This window comes from Oryzias latipes, chromosome 15 (genome assembly GCF_053564925.1).
Source record: "Oryzias latipes strain Hd-rR chromosome 15, Olatipes_Hd-rR_3.1".
NCBI lineage: Eukaryota > Metazoa > Chordata > Actinopteri > Beloniformes > Adrianichthyidae > Oryzias > Oryzias latipes.
In genome coordinates this window covers 28,660,383-28,683,476 of record NC_136251.1, presented here as the reverse complement: position 1 = coordinate 28,683,476, position 23,094 = coordinate 28,660,383, and the positions used below count along the sequence as shown (strand labels likewise).

General features: G+C 39.9%; 3 protein-coding genes across 12 annotated transcripts; 1 reads left to right on the top strand and 2 right to left on the bottom strand.

Moving 5' to 3' along the window:
- The first annotated feature begins 503 nt into the window (after positions 1–503).
- On the top strand, positions 504–13,304 carry oit3 (oncoprotein induced transcript 3). The gene is made up of 9 exons (XM_023963193.2): positions 504–907; positions 4,146–4,520; positions 4,593–4,703; positions 6,938–7,060; positions 7,136–7,258; positions 9,594–9,754; positions 9,845–10,257; positions 11,406–11,505; positions 12,555–13,304. The coding sequence occupies exons 1-9, from the start codon at positions 850–852 to the stop codon at positions 12,705–12,707; spliced, it is 1,617 nt and encodes a 538-aa protein (XP_023818961.1). The 5' UTR covers positions 504–849; the 3' UTR covers positions 12,708–13,304.
- Positions 12,757–15,321, bottom strand: pla2g12b (phospholipase A2, group XIIB). The gene is made up of 4 exons (XM_004077454.5): positions 14,512–15,321; positions 14,116–14,192; positions 13,876–14,041; positions 12,757–13,803 (listed from the first exon to the last, which is right to left on the bottom strand). Exons 1-4 carry the CDS (start codon positions 15,008–15,010, stop codon positions 13,685–13,687), a joined length of 861 nt encoding a protein of 286 aa, XP_004077502.1. The 5' UTR covers positions 15,011–15,321; the 3' UTR covers positions 12,757–13,684.
- Positions 15,322–15,980: 659 nt separating this feature from the next.
- Positions 15,981–22,014, bottom strand: LOC110016540 (uncharacterized protein C6orf118). 10 transcript variants are annotated; one of them, XR_013647668.1, is made up of 13 exons: positions 21,860–22,014; positions 21,338–21,668; positions 21,117–21,265; positions 20,919–21,035; positions 18,295–18,354; positions 17,990–18,114; positions 17,843–17,910; positions 17,457–17,626; positions 17,269–17,327; positions 17,126–17,188; positions 16,942–17,052; positions 16,657–16,748; positions 15,981–16,397 (listed from the first exon to the last, which is right to left on the bottom strand). XR_013647668.1 is itself a non-coding variant. In XM_078931383.1 (11 exons), exons 2-10 carry the CDS (start codon positions 21,651–21,653, stop codon positions 16,983–16,985), a joined length of 1,269 nt encoding a protein of 422 aa, XP_078787509.1. In that variant the 5' UTR covers positions 21,654–21,668; positions 21,860–22,014; the 3' UTR covers positions 15,981–16,397; positions 16,942–16,982. The 10 variants fall into 10 exon arrangements, 4 of the variants coding, with proteins under 4 accessions (XP_078787509.1, XP_078787510.1, XP_020565374.1 ...); XR_013647662.1 differs by having other exon boundaries at positions 21,117–21,668; XR_013647664.1 differs by having other exon boundaries at positions 16,981–17,052; positions 21,117–21,668.
- Positions 22,015–23,094: the final 1,080 nt, after the last annotated feature.

Sequence of the window (23,094 nt, the reverse complement as noted above, 5' to 3'; positions counted from 1 at the left end):
TTCCAACATGACTAAAATGCTTAGTTGGAAATTATTTTACTACGAATTTTTCTTTTATCTTCACTTTTTTATGGACTGATGTTGTTGTTCTGCATGTTTTCTAAATTTAGGAAAAAAGAAAAGTGACCCTAATGAAGCTCCAGGATATTGTCTTTAAAGTTGTGCTAAATAGACATCACATGAAAAGTTTTGCAGATATTTTTTTTATTGGATCTCGGCCCCCATCATCAAGAAACTCAGATTTATATTTAAGAAATAGTCATATGTTGTATTAAACCAAAAGGTCTGATGTGTCCTGTAAAAAGGTAACATGGAGCGACAGGATTTCCCTAAAAAAAGAGTGATTAGTATTTCTGAACCACAAATATTCTTTTTTTTTTCCATGTCATTGATCCTGCAGCTTCAGATGTATCTGTACCTGTAGGCACAACGCTACAGAGGAGTGAAACAACATCGCTTGAAACTCAACAAAATGCTGGATCTGCAGGGATTTGTAGTCCTAAAACATTTGTTTTTACTCATAATCTCAGTTTAAACTACTTCTTATTAAGAAATGTTCAATTTTCCTGACAAACAAACAGACAGCGAAATGTTGTTCTTGTTCCTCCACAGCAAAGACGGTTGATGTGATGGTTGGAGTGTGATGTCACCTGCTAATGTACGTTTCCCTTTTTGGAAGGAGGCGAAGTGGGAGGGGCTTCAGAGTTCAAAACAGTGGGGGCGTTTGATACAGGGGTCAGGGTGAAAAAGAGCAATGAAAAAAACAGAGAGACTCATTTAACACCGTGTGGTCAAGGTTAGCGGCTGCAGTGTTGGGTTTGTGGTGGGATTTCAGAGAGGCGGCACATCATGATGCTTCTGGTATTTATCAGTCTACTGCAGGAAGCCTTTGCAGCTCCAGGTGTAGGTGAGTTCAGCTGTTCTTACACCTAATCATGCACATTTATTCATTTATATTATAAAAGTTTTTTTAACGTGGTGAGAGTCAAATAAAGGGGCATAAATGTGTTTCAATGGACAAACAATGTTCTGTTTTTGTTCTCCGTCCTTCAACATGCTTTTAAATTGAAAATGCTTTTATTGTGACCTTTTGATTTTGTCAGTAACATTATAGGATCCAGCTGTGTCTGTTTGTGATCTGAAAACGAAATAATTGTGCGCCGTTTTCAACTGAAAAACATTTTTATAAAAAAAGGTAAGATGTCTGTCTGATCCTTTTTGGGCAGATCCTTGTTGGTTTCAATGCAAGATTAAATAAAACCTTAATTTTTAAGCATTTCTAAATATATTTGGCGTGTGTAATTAGCCCCAATCTGACAGTGTTTATCTCATGAGAATGCCTATTACTGCAAAAAGAGGCAGCTTTAAAACAGGAAAGAAAATAGGAAGAAAATTACTGGAAAGTAATAAAATTGTCTGTTAAATCATTTTAACTCCACAAGAAATTATGAAGTATTAAAATCTAGTTCCACACAAACATTCAAATGGGAAAAATAAGATAAAAAAGTTAACTCCTCCATAGAATTACTTCAAATGAAATGGTTTACAGGCCAATGATAAGTATTTTTGGCTTGCTCTAAGCAAATAGTTTGTATTTTTGAGTTTTTATGAACCTACTTTCAGTTCATTTTGATTACAGTGAATAAAAACTAGTGGAAAATAGTGGAAACGACCATATAATGTGAACTAAGTGTCGATTTTAGTATCAGTTAGTCCATCTTAATAAATCCTCATGAAATCTAAAACTAGCACTATTTCTGAGAAGATAAATCTAAATTTTTTTTTTCAAAATCATGACCATGAGTGCCAGTCTAAGGTTTATTGCACTTTTAAATAACATCCTTAGAACTGAACCAAAAATTGCAAAGAAATCTGAGATTTCCTATTAAATCAAGTTTTTCTGTTGTTAAATGTAAAGACTTATTTTTTTATAATAATTTTCTTATTTCTAAATCTAAATGAGACAAAAAAAATCTCAACTGCTGATTTTGAGAAAAGCTTGGAAAAGTGTGAAAGTTAAAACAACAGAAAACCCGGTAAAATATCTTGAATGTCAGGTTTGAAATCTTTGCAAGGACCAAATAGTTTCAGCCTTAAAGAGTATTTAAACCTACATGTTCCTTAAAAATGCAGATTTATTTTGATTCCATGTCAGTTAAAGGCAGCTCCAGCTGTTTGGGTTCCATATGCTCCAAGACCCAAGTTCATCATTTGGTGACTGTTGTGACCCGATTTCTTCTCGTGGGCCTTTCATCCGCTAAAGTCAGAATCAGAAGAACAAGGTCGTTTTTCCTTCACATGTTAAGGTGTTCCGGTCCCATCTGGAAGATTCAAAGCTCGCATTAACATGCACCCACATGAGTCCGCTCTGTCCCATCTGTGCTGTTGAAAGTGGAGCGGTGTGGGTCAGAACGCTTGTTGATGTTAGCAGAGGGTCTAGGCTGCACAGAGCCTGCAGGGGCTCAGCCTCATGATGAACAGAAAACTGAGGTGAATAGCGATAGGAGGGGCACAAACCTCAGCTCCACATGTTTCCAGGATACTAGAAAAACACACTTTCTGAAGTTAATTAGAAAAAGGTTGATAACAGTAGAGGTTAGAAAAATGATTCCAGCGTGTAGAAGGGATGCTGACTGCTTTCCCTTTCACCGGTGCTGCCTGTGCCCCACATGTCACCTCGTGTTGTTTTACACCTGTGTCTTAATTACACCGTTGATGGGCCATGAAGACAAGAGGCACTATTGATTGTTCTGTTGCGCCTTGTTTTCCTCTTCCAGTGCAGCTCTTTTCCCGATGCGCCACCGCTGCTCACATGTGAGAAGAGCTGATGCAACTTTCTGACATCACGCCTGTAAACGGGTTGAAAGGCGTCACCATTTTTCGAATATGCTGCCATTAAAACAAAAAAAAAGAATCTCCCCAGATTTGGATTGTTTTTTAAAAGATGGATTCCGCTATCAGGATCAGAATTACAGACTTATACCTTAACCAGTACAAAAAGGGAAGAAAAGCCAAACAAAAACACATTTTAAACCTAGTTTGGGTTCATAAATTGTAAATATATATACTTATCCTCCTGATTACCAATTTTGTCCAGTTAAGTTTTTTTAAATCCACCAAAAACCCACCTCTTCACATTTGGTACGATTAAAAAGGCCCAAAATTCCTCTGATACCAACAGAAGTTAATCAGTATTAGTATAGTAGTTTGGAACTATTCACATTGAGAAATGTCCTCTACAGATGACACATTTGCACTGGTGGTGGTCATTAGGAGATCACCAGTATCCTAAACATAACCATAAAAATCCAAGTACAGCCGCCTGCAGCATCAACTAGCCCGTCCTCGCCCTCACAGACCCCTCCCTACCCGCCCTCACTAATTAAGTAGATTCACACGCCCCTCCCCCCCCCCCCCCCCTCTTTTGTCCTACTGCCTTTTCTATTGGCTCTATCTCCATAGCAACCATTTAATTTTTTGGTCGTCTGAGGGGGACGAAGAGGTCTACGTAACTTTTAGAAGTTTCGGCAGAAGTAAACTTTTGGATTTCCTTGGCAACTGAGGTTATTTGTTAACCACGCCCACATTTCTAATGCATTCATGTTGTATGTCATTCAGCTTCAGCTGGGAGTTTGGGTGTTAAATTTTCACTATAATCCTGTCAAAAATGCGTGAACAACAGGGGAAAGTCAGTTTTGAATCTTTTCATGCTGACGGCGTTCAAAATCTACAACTTCTTCTTAATTGGATGATTTTTTTTGCCAAGTAGCTTCCCAGTGATGGTGGAGGAGTTAGGAAGTGATAGAGATTTCTAAGAAGAGTTTCAATTTTGTAGCTGGTGCTAACGATGGTTTTAAAAAATATATAAATTCATGTTTATATGTAATTTTGTGGAGATTGCACCAACAAAAGTTTGTTTTACCAAATCATGAAAATTGCCAAATTTCCTACTTTGCCTCAACACAGCAGGTGGTAGTTTCCCATACAAAGGTTAAAACTTCTTACTCTGGATATCCCCAAACACCTGTTTGGGTTTTGTTAGTGGATTTGAACAATTCTGAAGAGGTTTTAACCCCACACAGAAATCCTGACTGAATTCCCTTTAAAAAAATAGTTTTGACTAAATCTGTTGCCTCTTGCCTTAGCCTTGGATCCGTGCTCTGCCTACATCAGCCTGAATGAACCCTGGAGGAACACGGAGTTCCACGTGAACCAGTCGTCCGGCGTCCCCCTGTGTGACAGCCACGTGTCGGGGGAGTGGTACCGCTTCACCGGCCTGGCTGGCGACGCCATGCCCACTTTCTGCATCCCTGAGAACCACTGTGGAACACACGCCCCCATCTGGCTCAGCGGCAGCCACCCCCAGCTCCAAGACGGCGTCGTCACCCTGCCCGTGTGTGCCAGCTTCAACGACGACTGCTGCCAGTGGAACGCCACCGTGGACGTCAAGGCCTGTCCTGGAGGATACTTCGTGTACCGCCTCCCCAAACCCGCCGTCTGCTTCCACGTTTACTGCGGCCGTGAGTGAAGCTGGCAGATGTTCAGATGATGCTCTGGGAATCCCTTTAACCGGGTGTGTTTCTGCTGCCCAGACTTCTATGACATATGCGACGAGGTGGACTGCACAGGGCCCAGATGTTTGCCGTCTGACTGTCGCTGTCCTGCTGGAACTGTCCTGGGTCCAGACCGACAAACGTGCCTGGGTGAGACCGGCTGGGACGGAGGAAGAGTCGGGACAGATAAGTTGTCCAGGAGGCACAGATAAGCAGCTTGGAAGAATGATAGGCGGGAAATGGTTTGGGAATAACAATGGCAAGAAAATAAAAGTGGTCGAGTGGAAGTGGATCTTCTTGCTCCAGATGTTCTAAAGGGAAAAGATGCTGATTTGTGTCTGTTGGCTTTTAGGGAAGTCCCTCCAAGTCCAGATTAGCTCTATTTAAATCTTCCTTTGTTCTCATGGTCCTGACCAAACTGTTTTTTCTGTTCATGACGTCAAATAGGATTTCATCCTTTGACTCTTTTTCCAGAACAGCCTCAAAGGAGTTTTTACAAAATATCTTTTAGTAAAAAAAAAATTGATCTTTTTGGTGATTTCTACCATGAAACAGTTTATCAGAAAACATGGAGTGCTTTCAGTCTGATCCCTGTTCTTCCTTGGTTAGATAAAACCAATGGGCAAGTTCTTAAATTGCAGGAATTTGAGGATTATAATCCCACCATATTCCTCTCCGGCTGTGTGAAAAACTGCATTCAAAGGCAGTTTCAGTTTTTAACAAACCTATAGTGGCAGTGCAGGGAAAATCACATCAGCAAATAACTCAAGGCAAAAACGTTGTAAAGGTTACAACAACAATTTAGAAAAGGCAAAACCATTGCTAAAAAAAAAAAAAAAATCAGCATTTTAGAAAACAAAACGAAATTCTAAAAGCCAAAAGGTTAAAAAAGTTTCGTCATTTTCATGTTTTTTCATTTTGTTTTCTGGAAATTACTTTCTTTTCCTGAGGTTTTTATGTTTTGGTTTTCTGGTTTGATTTTCCAAAATTTACATCTGTTTTTTTTACATTTGTTTTGCTTTTTTTAACTGTCACAGTGATCTTTAAAATGTTTTTACATCAAGTGTTTTGTTGATGTAATTTGTACTTCAGGGCCACCGTACAAATTTAAAGATGCTGATAATTGGTACCAATAAATCCTGACTGGGAGGAAACTATAAATAGAATAATAACAGGACAAAAATGTTATTTTAAAATTTATTTATACTCGTACAAAAACATCTGTTCGTGGTGTTAAATTGTGGAAATTATTAGATGTAAAACTAATTTTTTTTAAGTGTTCAAGTATAAAACATTTTTAGACGAACTAAAACTAACAACAAACATCTCCAAAAGAAAATTTCACTCAAAAATAAATTTGATGTTGGGGTTCAAACTTTTGCAGATTACAAGTTTGTCCCTAAAGTTTTAAATGTTCCATTTTTGACTAGTTTAATCCCTAACCTAACTCTGAACTTCCTCTGGTAAATTAAGTAATCCCTGCAATCACTTCTTAGATAAAACTAGATTTCTTTTCAAACCCTAAATACCAAATGTGTTTTTGTTGTTTTTTGCTTTAATATGGCAAATTGTGAAGCACATTCATGATAAATATTCCTGATGTTTTATTGACTCATAGTCCCCTACTGTCACGTATGTTTCTTTTGGACTTTTATGCCAGCAAATATTAATAAATTGAAACAAGACGGTATCTAATGCGAAATCTCAAGATCAAGAAACAACTTGTTTAAAAAAAAACAGTCTGATCAGGAACATTTCGTTTGAGAAAGCATGTTTTTGTGACTGGAATTTTTTTCTTAAAGATAAAAATTCTTGGTTAGACCATTTTTCTGGCACTTTTTTTTAATTTTTATTTCAAGAAGAACTGGTGATGGGGTCAGAATTTTTGTCTAATTTCTGAAGAGCCCCTTTTTTTGCAGTTTGCATGTTTTTATCCATTTTATCGTGATAATGGAAATAATAAAAAAGGCACAAAAACATCAAGTCCTTGGAAAAAGTAAAAGGACTAAAGATCATTAATATTAAATTAGAGAGGCATGTGATGGCTTTTAGAAAGAAACAGCATCAAAAATGATTTTACAACGCTGAGTGTGCATTGTTGCCAACATGTGCATGTGTGTGTGTGTGGGGCAAAGCAGCAGCTAATGATGGGGCTGACATGCATGCAGAGCTGGAAAACGGCAGTTATTTCATTATTCAGCATCCAAACACGCCGACGTCTGTCCATGCTTCTGCATCCCTCCTTCTCTGCTCTTCCTCCCCTTCCATCCATCACGGCCCCCCTCTCTCATCCTCACAAACTGCATTTAAGGTCTTCGATCCATCACGCCTGAAAAATGGAATTCAATGTCTGAAGTGGAAAAACTTTGACCGTCTCTGTTCAGACATCAATGAATGCGACAAGGACAACGGCGGCTGTTCGGAGCTATGTGTGAACACCAAAGGCTCCAGGCGCTGTGCGTGTGGGCGGGGCCGCCTGCTGAGCGAGGATGGACTCACCTGCAGGGGTATGGACCACCTGTCTGTATTGCATGCAGATAATCACATGCATTTCATGTTTCCACCTGTGCTGCCCCACACAGAGACTGCAGGCTGTCACGTCAACAGTGGGGGCTGCAGCCACAGCTGCACCACCCTGCAGGACACCCACCAGTGCCACTGTCCCAGAGGACTGGAGCTGGGGGAGGACAGACGCACATGCCAGGGTGAGTATGTGAGGAGGGGTGGGGATGCTGCAATATTTACAAAAAGAAAACGTGGTCATTGAAGGATTTTTTTGGAGAGATTTAATCGAGAACAACAGGTTTTCTAACGATAATTGATTGACAGAAAGATTATATAGTTTTGTTAAATGTCCTTGTCTGACATAAATTTATCAAATTTTAAAATCTCATCAACTGTAATAACAAGGAAAGAAAAAAAAACAAGATAAAGAAAAAACTTCAGATGTTTCTCCTTGATTTTTTCTCTGTTGTCTTAATTGATTAAATGACTGCAGGAATTAAGAATTAAGTCCCCATAAAATGTATTAATATATAAAATAATAAATAATAATATGATTTGGGAATCAGATTGCAGAAGGCTGCACAGTGGCGCAGTGGTTAGCGCTCTTGCCTCACAGCAAGAAGGCCCCCGGTTCAGGTCCCGGCTGGGGGATATGAAAAACACAACATCAATGGGGGACCTTTCTGTGTGGAGTTTGCATGTTCTCCCCGTGTATGCGTGGGTTTTCTCCGGGATCTCCGGCTTCCTCCCACTGTCCAAAAACATGCTTCATAGGTTGATTGGCAACTCTAAATTGTCCATAGGTGTGACTGTGAGAGTGAATGGATGTGTGATTGAGGATATTCCACCCTGCGACAGACTGGCGACCAGTCCAGGGCATCCCTTGCCTACGCCCAAGTGGCCGGGATAGGCTCCGGCAACCCCCGTGACCCCGAAAGGGAATAAACGGTCAAGAAGATGAATGAATCAGATTGCTTAAATAACACATTTTATTTTTTCTTTTTTTTTTCTTTTCTAACTTGTCCCGTCCAACAGCTGAGCAAGCAGATCAGAGCTGAGTGGCTCTTATATTGGACAGATTTTATTGTTACAATTGGGGTTTATGGATCTTCAGACAGACTGAGTGTATATTAGTATAAACCCCTTTCGTATTTGAGGATAAGCTTTATTCAGGAAAATTATATTTGGATGCAGTCCTTGTTGGTCCGGACAGAAAAAAGAAACAAAAGAGGAGAGAAAGAAACGATGGGGGATAAGGGTTAGAGTGGGGAGTAGTCGATATTACAAAGTTAAAGCATAAAAGTGTCGTAAGTACATTAAATTACACAACTTAGTTTACACAACAACAAAAAGAAAAAGGAAATTTGTTTTTTTGATACATTTTAAAATAAATCTATCCTAAAAATTAAATGAGTCAAATGAAATTTATTTGTTTCTCCAAGTCTGTTTTTTTGTTTTAACATATATTTAATATATATCTTTTTTTTTCGATATATATATATATATATATATATATATGAATGAACGGACGGAGCAAAACGAAGAAGCTAAACATAGAAAAAGATCATAAATCTAAAGAAGAAAATCACCAGAAAGTAGTAAAATGAACTGTTCGTGCAACAAGTGGAATAAAACACACAAGCAAGTAAAAAAGGGTCAAAATATAGATAAAAAGCTAGAATTACTTCAAGTTAAATGTTATGCAGCCCTGTAATAAGTAGTTTTTGCTAGTTTTAAGAAAAATGGATTGTATTTTCTTAGTTTTTAATAAACAATATTGTTCATTTTCATCACATTGACTAAAATCTAATCACTGTTTAGTTTTTGTCACTAAACAGTGATTTTAAGTGGAAATATGACTAATTTTAGAACAAAATGAAAATCTTAGTATGTGTTGGCTCATCATAACATTTAAAACAAGCACTTATTCTTAGAAGATAAGAACAAATGTTTGTTTTCAAAATAATAACAATGAATGACAGTTTAACTTTTATTGAACTTTAAAACTATGTCCTTAATTCTGAACCAAAAATTACAGTGAAACTTGAGTTTTTTTTAGTCTTAAATTCAGTTTTTCTTTTGTCATTTTCAGATCGTAGCTCCTGTTGAGACAAAAATTCTGGACCGTACAGATTTAGAAAAAAGCTTGGAAAGGCGTCGAACAAAGAGGTTAAAGCAACCCGCTCAAATATGTTGAATCTGTAAAAGGAAAGTTTTTAGTCTTTGCAAAGATCAAAACGTTTGCTGTGAACATTCACAAAATTTGTTCTTCTTCTGTTTAGTGATTCCATTTTTTTTAACAAACTATCCTTTGTGAGCTTCATTGTTTTCTTTGTGAGAAGTAAAATATTGAATGATCATGATCTGTGTCAGATGTTGTGGTCTATGGTTGGTTGCTCTTTTCCTGCCTCATCTTGTGACTGACACACGTTGCATCTCATGGTCTCATGGTCGCGTCCAAATGATGCCTGGGGATTCGGGTCCCTTTTGCAGACGTGTGACATCCTGTCGTTTCTGTCATCCTGACACCTGCAGTGCCTGTCCAGTGCGACTCCAGCTCCATTACAGTCTCAGTTCCTAAAGACCTGGTAGGAGGACTGGAGCTCTTTCTGTCCAACTCATCATGTCGAGGTGTCTCCAACGGCACGCACATCAACCTCAGCTTCAGCCTGAAGACCTGCGGCACTGTGGTGGAGGTCAGGAGGATGGATTCACCTTCAAATTTTGACGTTAAAAGTGTCATACAGCGGCTGGAGACTTTGTTAAATTATTGACGTGACTCCCAGGTGACGGAAAACAGGATTGTGGGGACCAACCTGGTGACAGGCCTCCCCAGGAGCAACCCGAGCAGCAGCAGGGACGTCATAGTGCGGACCAGCAAACTGGTCCTCCCGGTTACATGCGAGTTCCCCAGAGAGTACCACGTGTCAGACGGGTACCAGGCCAGTCTGCACAGCTCGGCCCTGGAGCTTGCAGGCCACAGCCGGGGAGTCTTCTGGTTCTACTTGGAGCTCTTCAAGAGCGCAGAGTTTCTGGAGCCTTACCGCTCCCCCCCACAGCTGCGTCTGCACGACTCTCTGTTCTTTGGCGTGGAGCCCAAGGACAGAGTTGAGGGCCTGTCTGCTCTGGTGGAGAGCTGCTTTGCGACGCCAGGACCCACAGCGGACCAGGCCCTGAAATATTTCCTCATCAAAGACGGGTGAACCCCTTTCTCCTAAACGTTGACACTGATGAGCTGCATTGGACTTTGTTGTGGATTTATAAGCAGAATTAAGTCTATTTAACCCTTTGTGGTCTCTGAAATCCCCAACGGGTTTGCCAGCCAAATGCAAAACAGGCCCATTAAAAGTAAGCCAAATATTCCTACCCCTTTGGCAGATTTGCTCCAAATTGGGTAAGAATTCAGATAATAGGGCAAGAAAACTGTTTTTATCAAGAATTCTTATTTAAACAAGTTATATTTTTTTAAACTCTCAGTATTTTCCCATTGAAAAACTTTCTTGATGAGAATATTTTCCTTAATAAGACATTTTTTTGAGACAAAACTTACTTTTGCAGTGACGCTGGAATGACATTGACCCCTTTATTAGTATAGATTTCAGTCAACAATTTCATATAAAGGTTTAAAAAAAAACTTACAAATTTTAGGTTTAAAACAAAACACATCAAGAGTTATGACACATAAATGTGATAAAACAAGAAATATGATCTTATACTTGGATATGTACCTTTTTTATATTGTCTCCATCCATGCGATCTTAAAACACAATAGTTTGATGTCAACTTTTGTGATTTTTATCACTTTTGTGATATAATCAAAGATATCTGAAAAAATAAATAAGAAGCTGGGGTTTGTTTTTAAAAAGATGGCTGGGGAATGTTTTAAAGATAACTTATTACAGTAAATTGTAAACTAATGCTAAAAAGCCCTGGACTAATTAGGGTTAAGGTGATAGCTCTATGGGTGGTTCAAGATAGCAGGTTTAATTTTATTTGTACACATTTTAAGACTTTCCTTTTTTATATATGCTGCAAATAAGTCATTTTCCTGTTCAGTTCTGTCTAATTAATACCAGACATTCAGTCCTCCAATCTCATGAGAAGAGTCAAAACATATAGAGCGATCTGTTTTCACCGAAACGTCAGTGTCATAGCAAGTTATAGGACAGCAGACCCCCCTCCCCCCACACATCTTTCAGATAAAATGTCTCTTAAATAAAACGGTGAAAGCTCAGACTACAGAAACTGCTGACTTTGGAAGCGTTCTTTTATGTGTTTGCCTGACGCAGCAGCCTTTCCGATGACGATGCAGGATGCTAAAGCATGACTCTGCGTTTCCCTGTGCAGATGCATCTCGGATGAGACGGTGACTCAGTATTCATCAAAGGACCAGCTCTCCAAGCACTACCAGGTTCCGGTCTTTAAGTTCGTCGGCAGGGACAACCGGGTGAGTAGCAGACCAGGGTGTCGATTGACTGTATTTGAGAAATGGACTGAGTGATTGTGACGTCACCCATAAAAAAAATGGTTTACTTCCGGTTTCGGCCGAATGAAGTCAATTCAGTCACCATTTTTTACTGATACGGACACCGCCATGTTGGAACCAGACAACATCATTAAGCAGTGTCCGATTGAGTCTGAGTCAATGTTTCTATGGCAACCACTCTCGCCAATCAGGACAGAGGTTGTTGGAAGGCCACGCCCCTACCACTTGAAAGTGGGCTGGGGAGAATCTGTCAATCAAAACGCTTTGAACGTTCGATATGACGCCACCTATCAGGCAACTGATTGGTCAGTTTATAACTTGAACTACAGGAAAAAATATCTTGTGGAAAAAATAAGGACCATTAGGAATATGTTTTAAAAAATTGGTTTCCGAGCAAGAATGGTTACTCTGACAAATAGGAGGACTGAGTCTGATCCCATAGAAGTCTATGGGATTTTAGCTTCTTATGACCAGTGAGTACTTTCTGTTTGGAATGCCAGGGGGGAGGGGTCACTCAGTCCAGTTCTGTTTATATAGTCAATGAGTGCAACTGATTCACGTCATGAAGCAGCCAATCAGATGCCACAATTAAAGTAGGTGATCCCTCTCACATCCACCGTTCAAAAAATGTACTTAACAGATTCTCTCAAACCCGCCTTCAAGTGGTAGGGGCGAGGACCTCCAATAAGCTCACTCCGGATTGATGAGAGTGGTTGCCATAGAAACCATGACTTGGACAAACTCAGACCAATCACTGCCTACTGATGACCTCTGGCTTCAACATGGTTATGTCCATATCATGAAAAAGTGGCGACTGACTTGGCTTGTTTTGGAAGCAACTTGAAGTAAACCATTTTTCATAGGTGACTTCACCTTTACTCAGTCCAGTTCCATTATACAGTCAATGGTGGCTCCCACACCTTCATAGCTGTCCTTCTGTCTGATCCTCTTGACGTTGTTGGGATTTTTCTCTAACATTTCACTTTGGGCTTGTTTGCTGTATTTTGCAGCAAGTCTACCTCCACTGTCGGGTGTTGGTGTGCGGCGCAGGAGACGGCCGCTGCAGCCAGCGCTGCCGGGGGCGTGCTCGACGGGAGGTCAGGACAGGTGGATCCCAGGAGCGCCGCACCCTGAGCTCGGGCCCCATCTACATTCTACCATAAAGAAACTGCTGATACAGAAACCAAACGTCCCGAAAAACAGAACATTCGATGTGACCACCTTTACTTTATTTTGGTATTAAAAACACCAAAAACATAAAGGCATTGCACTATCCCCCCTCACTCACACACAGGCATAACTACACACACTCTGCTTCCCCCCCATCTGTTATTTATACTGCTGGTGATGAACAAGCACGTCCAAGTTTGTGTATCTGTGCCTCAAAGCACAATTTACAGACATTAAAATGATTGACGTTTCTATTAAAAAGCATCACGAGGGCGCCACAGTTCATTTCCAGCTACAGCAGCACAATCTGAGCTTTTCCTGAGGTGCACATTGTACCACTTCTTAGGCTCGCTTAGAGCTTACGGGCCTTCAGGATTCATAAAGAGCAGCGTACTTTCTGCCCCATCACTGATTTGGAAAATAAAAGTGGAACATGTGACTCATTTTCTGGGTGTAATGGATGATGGAAGAGGGGGAACGTCACACGTTAAACACATTTAACACACGCTCCGTCACTTTAGCAGCTAATCGAAATGTAATCGTGCCATTTAAGATGCAGTTTGTTCATTAAAAGTGACTAATAACATTGACATAGTAGTGAATGTGGCTTTTTTTTAGATTGGCTTATAGGAACTGAAGAGCTCTGTGCAACTTTTTCCTGCTTTTGTGTCCATTAATGAAAATTTAATCCTCCTTTCAGAGATTCAATGTGGAGTCATTTAGTAATTTATGCTAATGGAGTCACAGAAGGCCTGAATTCTGGCCTGAATTGAGGAGCACGGATAGTTAAATATGCATGAGCAATTAATTAAGATCCTTAAAGTCACATGGAGAAGCATTACTTCTCTTAAAATGTAACATGAACAAATCTGATGGAAGGGTTCTGTGTCTGGTCTTCTTCTGGAGGCTCCTGTGAGACGCCTCCGGGCTTCCGGCTGCACTGTCCATGACGGTGATGGTTGCTGGGGTTTCACAGCTCGTCCCTTTCCTCTCCTTCGCAGACGCACGCCGCCCTCTGGCTGTTCATGTAAGGCCTGCAGCCCAGAGTCCACACTGTGTTGTACAGAGCGTCTGCCATCGATTCGCACGCTGGCAGGAGAAAGGCACAGAAGGTTCAGAAGGTCCAGAAAATGGCCTGACGTTTTTAGGAGGCCATCTTACCTTGAACCTTGGACACAAAGCCCAGACTCTTCTTGAGATCGGAGCAGATGGCGTGCAGACAGGCGCGAAACTTGGCATCGCAGTCGTACTTGTTCACCCCGCAGGTGTCATAACAGGAGTCCAGCTGGTTGCAGCACTTGGTCATAGCAGGGATCCCAACGTCAAACTGCCAGACCAAAAACAACAGTGGTGTTAGGGCAGCTTTGTGACGAATGTGACAGCTGGACGGGATGCACCAACCTGGAATCCCATCAGGGAGGAGTTGCAGCCGTTGGGCTCTTGTTGCTGGAAGTTGGGTCGAGGACGAGGAGGTTCTCCTGTGAAAACCCACATTTAAATCAGGAGAAATGGCGCACACCTCTATAGCACTTTAGTGCCTTCTTATAAGCCTCAAAGCGCTTTACAGTCACAGTCCCATACATGCACACACACTTTCACACACTGATGGCGGCTAAAAACACTGGTGCCAACCGACAACCACCAGGAACAATGTGATGTCTTGCCCAACTTTGACACATGGGTACAAAGCGGTTGTGGCGCAGAGGCCTAAAGGTCTCCCAAACCCAACGCCCAGGTGAGCTTCACCTCACAGAAACGTCTACACAGACGGTTGGTCCATCTGCGGTGCAGCCTTACCGTATCTGCAGCGGTACTGACACACGCCATTCTGTCCTCCAACCAGCTCCACCAGGGTGTCGAAGTATCCGTGCACGGTCTGAAAACTATTTCTAATGGACGTGAGGCTCCAGCTGTTAGCATCTTCTTCTGCAGGCGGTTTGTTTGGGGGCTTGATAGTCTGGACTGGTCTGATGGCGTTGGTCTCCTCAGAGGAACGATGCTCTTCTGGGGGAGCATTATTAGTAAGATCCTCCTTGGTGGATGAACTTGTTCTCTTCTGTTCTTCGGTATCCACTGCAAATGTTTTGCCCAAAACCTCATTTTCCTTTAAATCACCCGCTTCAGCATCTGGAGCAGCGTTTGTTGTTGCGCCGTGGGCCTCGCCATCACCATGTCGCGAAGGCTCCACAACAGGAGCGTCCTGCTCCTCTTTGGCCTCAGTCTGGTGGTAGACTAGAGTGGCAGACATGGCCAGCGAAGCGCAGAGGAGGAGCAGGGCCGCGGTCCGGAGGAACATGACAGACGGAGCAGAGGAGCTTTTCCAGAGACAGCGGAGAAGGACGAGCTCGCAGCACCGGCTGATTCCGTCAGCCTGACAGCAGACTTTGACCTCAGATTAGCTTCTGGCGGACAGCAAGGCACTCTATCATATCAGGGGTAAAAGGTCGCAGCATATCAATAGAAGCAGAGAACGCTTCATAATTCTGCTAATCCTCTCATTCTCTGTGGCTCTTGAGCTCATCAAACGAGCGCTTTCAACACAGATGTACGCACAAAGTTATAATTGGATTTATATGACTAAAGTCATATAGAAACTGAGCCCAAAGGAGGACCCCCCCCCACCACCACCACCTCCACGATGACCTTTCTCAAGACATAACAGAGCTCAAATTGTCTTTGCAGTTTTTGATAAAGGTCACAGACCGACACCTTTTTAGAACAGAGGCAAACAAAACATTACCCTTATCATATGGGGGGGGGGGGGGGGGGGGGCTAACTTTTCATGGGATTATTTTTTTGATCGCATCATGTTATTTAAAAAAAAAGTGATAAAAATACATATAAACCACAATAAGTAAAAAGCACCTGCACTCATCCAGTTTTCCTTAATGAAAATAAGTGTACTATAAGTGTACTTAGTCAAATACTATGAGTCAGGCAGTATACTTGAAGTTTACTTTGATATACTCTTTAAGAAACTGTATACTTAAAATGTTTCAAGTTAGACTGAAGAAATATTCAGTTACTTCCTACACTACATGTATATGCTCAGTAGCATATATTTGATACGCTTCTACTCAAGTATACTTGATAAAATAAACTCCAAGTGTACTACTTTTTGCTAAGGGAAGTCATGTTTGAAGACGCAGTCACACATTTTTTTGTTTTTAACATGTTCTTGAAGCATTTTTCCATGAATGAAGGACATATTATAAGAGAATTAGGCTCAAATTAGGCTTTTTTCCCAGTATTTATTTATGATAAACTTTATTTTTTATAATATACTTTATTTATATAGCACTTTTCGAAATCCAGATTACAAAGTGCTATACAATTAATATGAGACAAAGTCAGTATTAAAAACAGTGTCAAGTATGGAACAATAAAACACAGCACACATATAAAATGGTGATAGTGGTTAAAATCAATAAAATCGATAAATCGATTTGTTCAAATCATTGTGAATCAGGAGTTGATAAAAAAATACAAATTAAAAAAAGATCAGATTTGTGACAAAGCACATATGCTGGGCTCCCTGCTCCGCTCCATAGATCCACATTCGTCTTTGTTTTCCTCATCCGAGCTGCCATCCCTCTCAAAACCGTACGCTTGGTTGGCTCCGATATTGCTGCCCATTTTGGTTGCACCGGTAATGTTAAGTTAGGGGTGTGAGGGGCTGTAGGCTAGTGGGAGAGAGAGAGTAAACAGATGGGTTAAAGGGATGGGTTACTCCACGGCAACACACCCGCCCACAACTTCTAAGCACTATTCTAACAATTTCTAACAAACTTCTTGTGCTCTGCAGAAACTATGTCCTGGAAAACGACACAAAATCATGATTTTGGCTAAAAATGACAAAAGGCCAATGGGAACGCTTTAAAAATAGATCAAAAGATGATGTAAGTGGGACTTTAAAGTACAAAGGCAGGAAATAAATCTCACTTGTTTTTCTGTGCACTTTTCTCAAATGTCTCTGCTGCCCTCTTGTGGTTGTAAGGAGTTATCTCTCCTTCTGTTGCTTTTTTAAATCCATCCTAAATTAAAATCTCAGTAAACGCAATTTCAAATATTTATTAAAAACTTGTAAATAGTCTGAGATGATTCAGTCAGACTGAGTTCTTTTTTTAACAAGTTTCTTAAAAAAAAGTTTAAAACAAACATTGTAAACTGTTCCCCCCAACATCCCAATTTGTGCTCTTATGGATGAAGTCGTGATTTAAACTTTACATTCGGTTTATTTTATTGCATCTTGTCGCACACACTGACGTTCAGTCATCCGAGCTGCAATTTGGAGTTTCTCGCAGGTGTAGGTCTTCATATATTTGGTCCCACAACATCCTGTGATGAAACACAACACACGCAGATGCAAATAGACTGGTTTCGTGCGTTCATTGTGCGTCACTTTACACACCTTCCTGTGGCCTGGCTTCCTTTCTCTTTCTGCAGAACTGCATGGAGTCTGATCTCAAGGTCCTGGGGGGTAAATGTGAAATCAAACATGCGCTCAAGTGTGGATAATGGACTTATAATAAGGTGGGAAAGCTGGTACTTTCCCTTGCCTGGTTCATTGTCCTTAAACGGTGATTTGAAGCTATCAGTGTCATTATCTCGGCCTGGGAGAAGAAAACCAAACAAAAAAACGCGCTCATGCGTTCAGTGCAATTATCAGGCATGTTTTCAGCGTGAGAAAACGTGAGGATTCCAACCCTCAACCCTCTTCAGCTGGAGTGTTCTCTCAGCACCTTTAACTCTTGGAGGAGACGCTCGGCTGCAGAGGTCGTGACCCTGGACACCAGCTTCTCCTGAACCTCCTCCTCTAACTGCAGGACCTCCTTGGCCACGTGCAGCACCTGCAGCCTTTTGGAGCTGCTGACGTCGGAGCGGAGCGCGGCGTTCTCCCACACAGACGCATCTGTTGTCACACCAGAGGAAACGGGCGAGAATGCAAAGCAGGGAAAAGAGATGCGTCCGTGCACAAACATGCACACAAACGCTGGGTGTTCAGCCTTCTTTTTCAGGTTTGCTCGCTCGCACGCTAAAAAGGCAACAGTTGCAGGATCACGTGTGCTCTCTGCTCTCACTGCAGGATGAAATGCAAGTGTTTGGATGCGGTTTTTTTGTCTTTTACCCGCTGAGGTTCTGTCCTCTGGGCCTGTTGTGGCTGGAATGTTCTGCAACTCGTGTTGGACTTTGAGGCTAAAAAAAGAACAAACGGGCTAAATCTACTGAGAATGCAGAAGATTCATTGCTTTTGGCTGGGTTTTGGCTGTGTTACCGTTTATTCTCCTCCAGAGATCTCGTGGCTTGCTGTTCCAGCCTGCAAACCTCTTTCTCAGCCTCCTCCAGCTCCTTTTCTCTCACTTTGCTGCGACCGATATCTTCCACCAGAGCATTCATCGGCTGAAACACAACAAGCATGAAGAATGAATCCGGCTAATCCTACTGATGCTTTAACATAAATACTACTTTTGAAATTGTGACCAAAGGAAGACTTTTACTTTGAAAGAACCAGGTCTGGTTTTAACCTTTCCAGGTAAACCAGAAGAAGAAGAAAAAAGATAAACTCATATCAGCTTTTACCATGTTGTGCTGTGGGGACTGGGAGGCCATCAAGTGGTTGACATATAAATCATATTCAGTCTGGAAGACAAAGAAACATAAGTTAAATAATATAAAAATACAAGATGGCTTGCCTTGTCTTTACTGAAAGTAAATAAAAACACTCTCATTTTACTATACTGTAAATATTGTTTCAAAATTAAACATTTACTGTAAAAAAAAGAGTTTTAAATCTTTAAAGTAAGTGTATTTACACACTTTGCCCCAAACATCTCCTTTTTTAAGCAATAGTCCAACCATTTTTATTTCTAGATCTAAAAATAAGACCAGAATGACACATTTTAAGAAAAATCTGTCTTAAAAAACAACACCACTTAGCAGAAAGTAGTCTATTAAGCTGTACTACAAGTACTCTTTACTACAAGTGAGGCAATGTACTTGAAGTTTACTTTTTTATTTTGTTTCCTCTTAAAATTTAGCCTGAAAAAGTATTCAGTATACTTCCTACGCTACATGTACAAGGATTTTAGTAGATTTGATATACTTGTACTCAAGTATACTTCATAAAATAAACTTCAGTTGTAGTACTTTCTGCTAAAGCATCCCAAAAAGAAACCAACAAAATCACACTGGGACTTTTTAAATATCATTTTTAGTTTAAATATCTTATCATAAGACAAACCAACTTCCCATTACAGTAACATTTGTCTTGTTAAGTGATTTGATCTTGAAAACGTCTTGACCAAACATGTCTGACGAAACAAGTGTTTTTTTAAGTTTTACATAATATTTTTAGGCAGACGTTTTATTGTAAATGATGATATTTGTGACAATTTTATCTTTAAATGTGTAATTCTGATCTTACTTTAAGATGACGGGATGTTGCATCTCTTAATATTTGGGTATAAAACTATTTTTTTGAGCAATGCTAATTTTAAGACATAATATTTTTCAAGTGAAATTAGTTGCCTTTAAAACAAAATTAAATCTTGAAGTTAGCCTAGAATAGACATATTAAGGTATTAATTAAAAATATTATGCATTGAAATTAGCGTGTGTTGCACAAATAAAGAGCTTTATGTCTTTAAAGTATATAAAGTTGTACATTTATCCCTCCAAAATATCCTAGGAGGATAGGAGCTACAACTGTTCAAATCTCCTAATTTCTCTACCACAATCATCCCAAAATAAGACTAGAATTCTTCCACTTCCACTTAAATGTAAAGTAAAATTGTGTTTCATTAGAAATATTGCAAAATATAAGAGGTTTCAAGATCAAATGATTCATCAAGATATTTAAGATTTATTGTCGTAAAATAAATCATTACTCTGCAAAAACAAGCCCCTAAATAAGTCAAAAAATTGTTGAAATTTTAAAAAAATTCTCTTAGAAAAGATGCAAAAACTTCTGCAAGTGGGTAGATTATTCTTGTTCATAAAAAACATTCTTGATAGGGTTTTTTTCTTGCAGGACAGAAATAAATATGTTGAAATTGTTAAAACTTTCTAAAGATTCAGTTTTTGCAGTGTGCTCTTTTTAAACCAATATAAACCTTGAAATTAGCCACATAAATAATCATATTAAGGTATTTTTGCTCTGGTAAACAGAATTAAATTGATCTAAAATATGTGTATTGCTCAAATTTGTAAAAATAAATTTACATTACGTTTATTTACACTCATAACCCCCAAATATCCTATTTTAAGCACTAGAGCAGTCATTTTTAGCCCTGAATCATTTAGAAATAAGAATAGAATGACACATTTAAGCTACATCTGTCAAAAAAATTGAATGTAAATTACAAGTCAAAACAAAAGTTTCCAGTTTTTTAAAATAAAGCAAATCTGTTTGTTGAAACAAAACCCATCTCCGTTCAAAAATAAAACTTCTGCTTTAAAATACTGTGTAAAAACAACCCAGCAAGATATTCAACATTAATTGCTCTTCAACAAATCAGCAAAAACAGGCTCCTAGAAATACGTCAAAAATTCTTCAAATTTGATCATTTTTCTTTAAAAAAAAAAAGCAAAAATTGCTGGAGAGGAGTTGAATAGTTTTACCTAGAATCCTTAATTTAATCTAAAAAAATTCTAGGACATGCTTTCTTATATTAAGATGCTTTTTGATTTTTGATAAGATTTTTTTTGCAAGACAAAAAAGGACAGAATTTTCTGAAACAAGAGTCTATTTATTTTCCTAAAATGGATTTTTCGAGTTACTATGAGGTTATTTTTGTCTTATATCAAGATATTTGAACTAAAAACTAGTGGTTTTGTGGAGATTTGGGGATTTTTGCAGGGTTCTTTTTAATTCTCTTATGCAAATATTTGTTTCTGCAGTTCCCATAAAAAGACATAACGGTCCACTCACTCCAACAAATGAAGGTGAATAAATATCCTAAACATTCTGAGTAGGTTTGCTCTCATGTGGAAGGAATCGAGCTCACAGGACATCATTTTACGAGCGTGCGCGATGGTGGAGTGGCTGCCCCCCCCTAAAGTCACGCTCCCTGATGCACGCCGGCCAGGTTCCCGTGGTTGCTCTACTTGCACTCCTACACCAGGGACCTACTCTCTCTCTCGGCTCTAACTTTCGACGGCCCATGCTAAAAATGTGCTAGTGGGTAGAGAGGAAATGGAAAAACCTTAATTTCCCTCAGGATGCGTCCAAATAATGGCAAGCCTTCACATACATCATCAAAGACGTCACCGCACACGGAGAGGCGGTCTCTGCTGGGCCAGCTCTGCACAGACTTCAGTTTCTTTGTATGGAAGAGAATCAGAGAGTCATAAAAGGAGCCAGAGCGAGCATGTCATTCATAGACGGTGTGACCATCCCTGACCTTAATCAGTTTGCTCTCATGAAGCTTTCCGCCCGCCCAGATGTTCTGCTGGGCCAGAGGTCGCCTGTCAAAGGCTTCAGAGCTCAGGCCTTCCTGGATGGAGGACTGTTTGGGTTGTTTGGATGAAGAGGAGGCTTCTTCCTGAAGGCCTGAAAATGAGGCTGAGCTGCCATTCTTACCTGGATGTGTGTTTTCTGTAGTGCGTGAATGCGGTGACGTAAATTTGGCCTCGTTTTTCCTTGACCTCAAAACCTCCGAATCCACTATAGTAGAGTTGGAAGCCTGCTTTTTTACTTCCTTCTTCTTCTCGCAGGTTAGGGTCTGTGTCTTTTTCCATTTCTGGGAGTTTGGAGTGTCTTCCCGTCCCTGGGTCGTCCTCTCACTATAAGGCTTCGTCCCTTTGGGGGGTTGGCTCTGGCTCGGGCTGCCGGGCCCTGGGTGACCCGTGGGGCAGGTCAGGAGATCAGCCTTCTGAGTGGATCCTGCAGCTTGGAGCCGTCTGTGGAAACCCTGCTTCTGCCTGCAGCTGCTGGACATGGCTGTGAAAACACACTGCAGTGTTGTTTTAACAAAACATCTTTATTTGGCTTCTTAAAATCTGTTTCTGTAGCACAAATATTGCAAATATCGCAAAACTAAATCAAAAGACAATTTTGACCCTTTTTTTTTTAAACATAACTTTAACACAAAATATTTGCATTTGCAAATTTTGTTGCTAAATATTCAGAAAAGTGACGTTTTACCTGCTAACTCGCTGAGATTTAACAGAATCAAATCCTTGGGACGTCAGTTCGAGCGTTTCCAGGTTGCCAAGGAGACAAGCCTGTGTTGCGTTCACTGTCACGGTAATGATCGTACAAATGACAGTTTAGGTTCCAAACCAAATAACGGCTGTGCCTTGTGTGACAGCAGCTCTTTGCCATAAACATACAAATATCTGCGCAGTAAAGGGGTTAAAATTTAGATAAGCGCTACATTTTTTTATGTATTCATTTTAAGAGTTTTACGTTGTCTGAAAATTCGTGTTAGCTAAAAATATTTATGGGTGCTCATAACTGTTGATGGATTTTATAAAAACATATGGTTTTACGAAAATACTAAATGAAAAGAGTTTAAACATTTTTTGCGGCGAAGTCGCGTCAGTAGTCGATGGAGGAATTCGAACGACGTTGATAAATTCCAGGTTTCCCAAAGGCAACACGAGGAAATGTTGAAAATAGACAAATGTGCGCAGCCGCAGACAGCGCATGGAGTTTTAAGAGAAAAAACAACAACAAAACATTTAGCTTTATTGAAAAGTCTGTTCAAACAAATCAAACATGATGACAGCAAGTACTTAAGAGGGGCTAGCTAACAGTAACCAATTTTTCCCTGAAATAGTAAATATTGTAGAATATACCACATACAAAATGGACCAGCAAAAAAAATTCTGATATTTTTTCTGTTACACTGATGTCACCATGGGTTTTTATGGGTGAAAATAGTGAAAGAAAATAGTGATGCATCAGTAAATTGCCTTGAATCTATATTTCTTACCCCACAAATGGGGGAAAACGAGCAGAAAACCAGTGAAGTTTCATAGTTTACTGAAACAACACAATAAAATGTTATATTTATAGTCTCCAGGATCGTTTGATGCAATATAGGCTATGCATAAAATGGTACTACACTTGAAAAAGTACCTCACTTAAAGTTTTTCTTAAAGTATACTTGAGTATAGGTATAAAGCAAGTAGATCTAAAGTATAGACCATGTACCAGTTGGATAAACTACGGTAACTGAATACTTTTTCAGACTAAATTGGAACATTTACAATACTAAATAAAATGTAAACTGGCTCACTTTTAGTGTAGACCAATACTTGCTGTACACTTACATGGACCACATTTTGCCAATGATAACAGTGCGTAAGATGACAATTAATTTAAAACGTCAAAATTTAGGATCTATAGATTTTATTATGAAGACTAAAATCCAT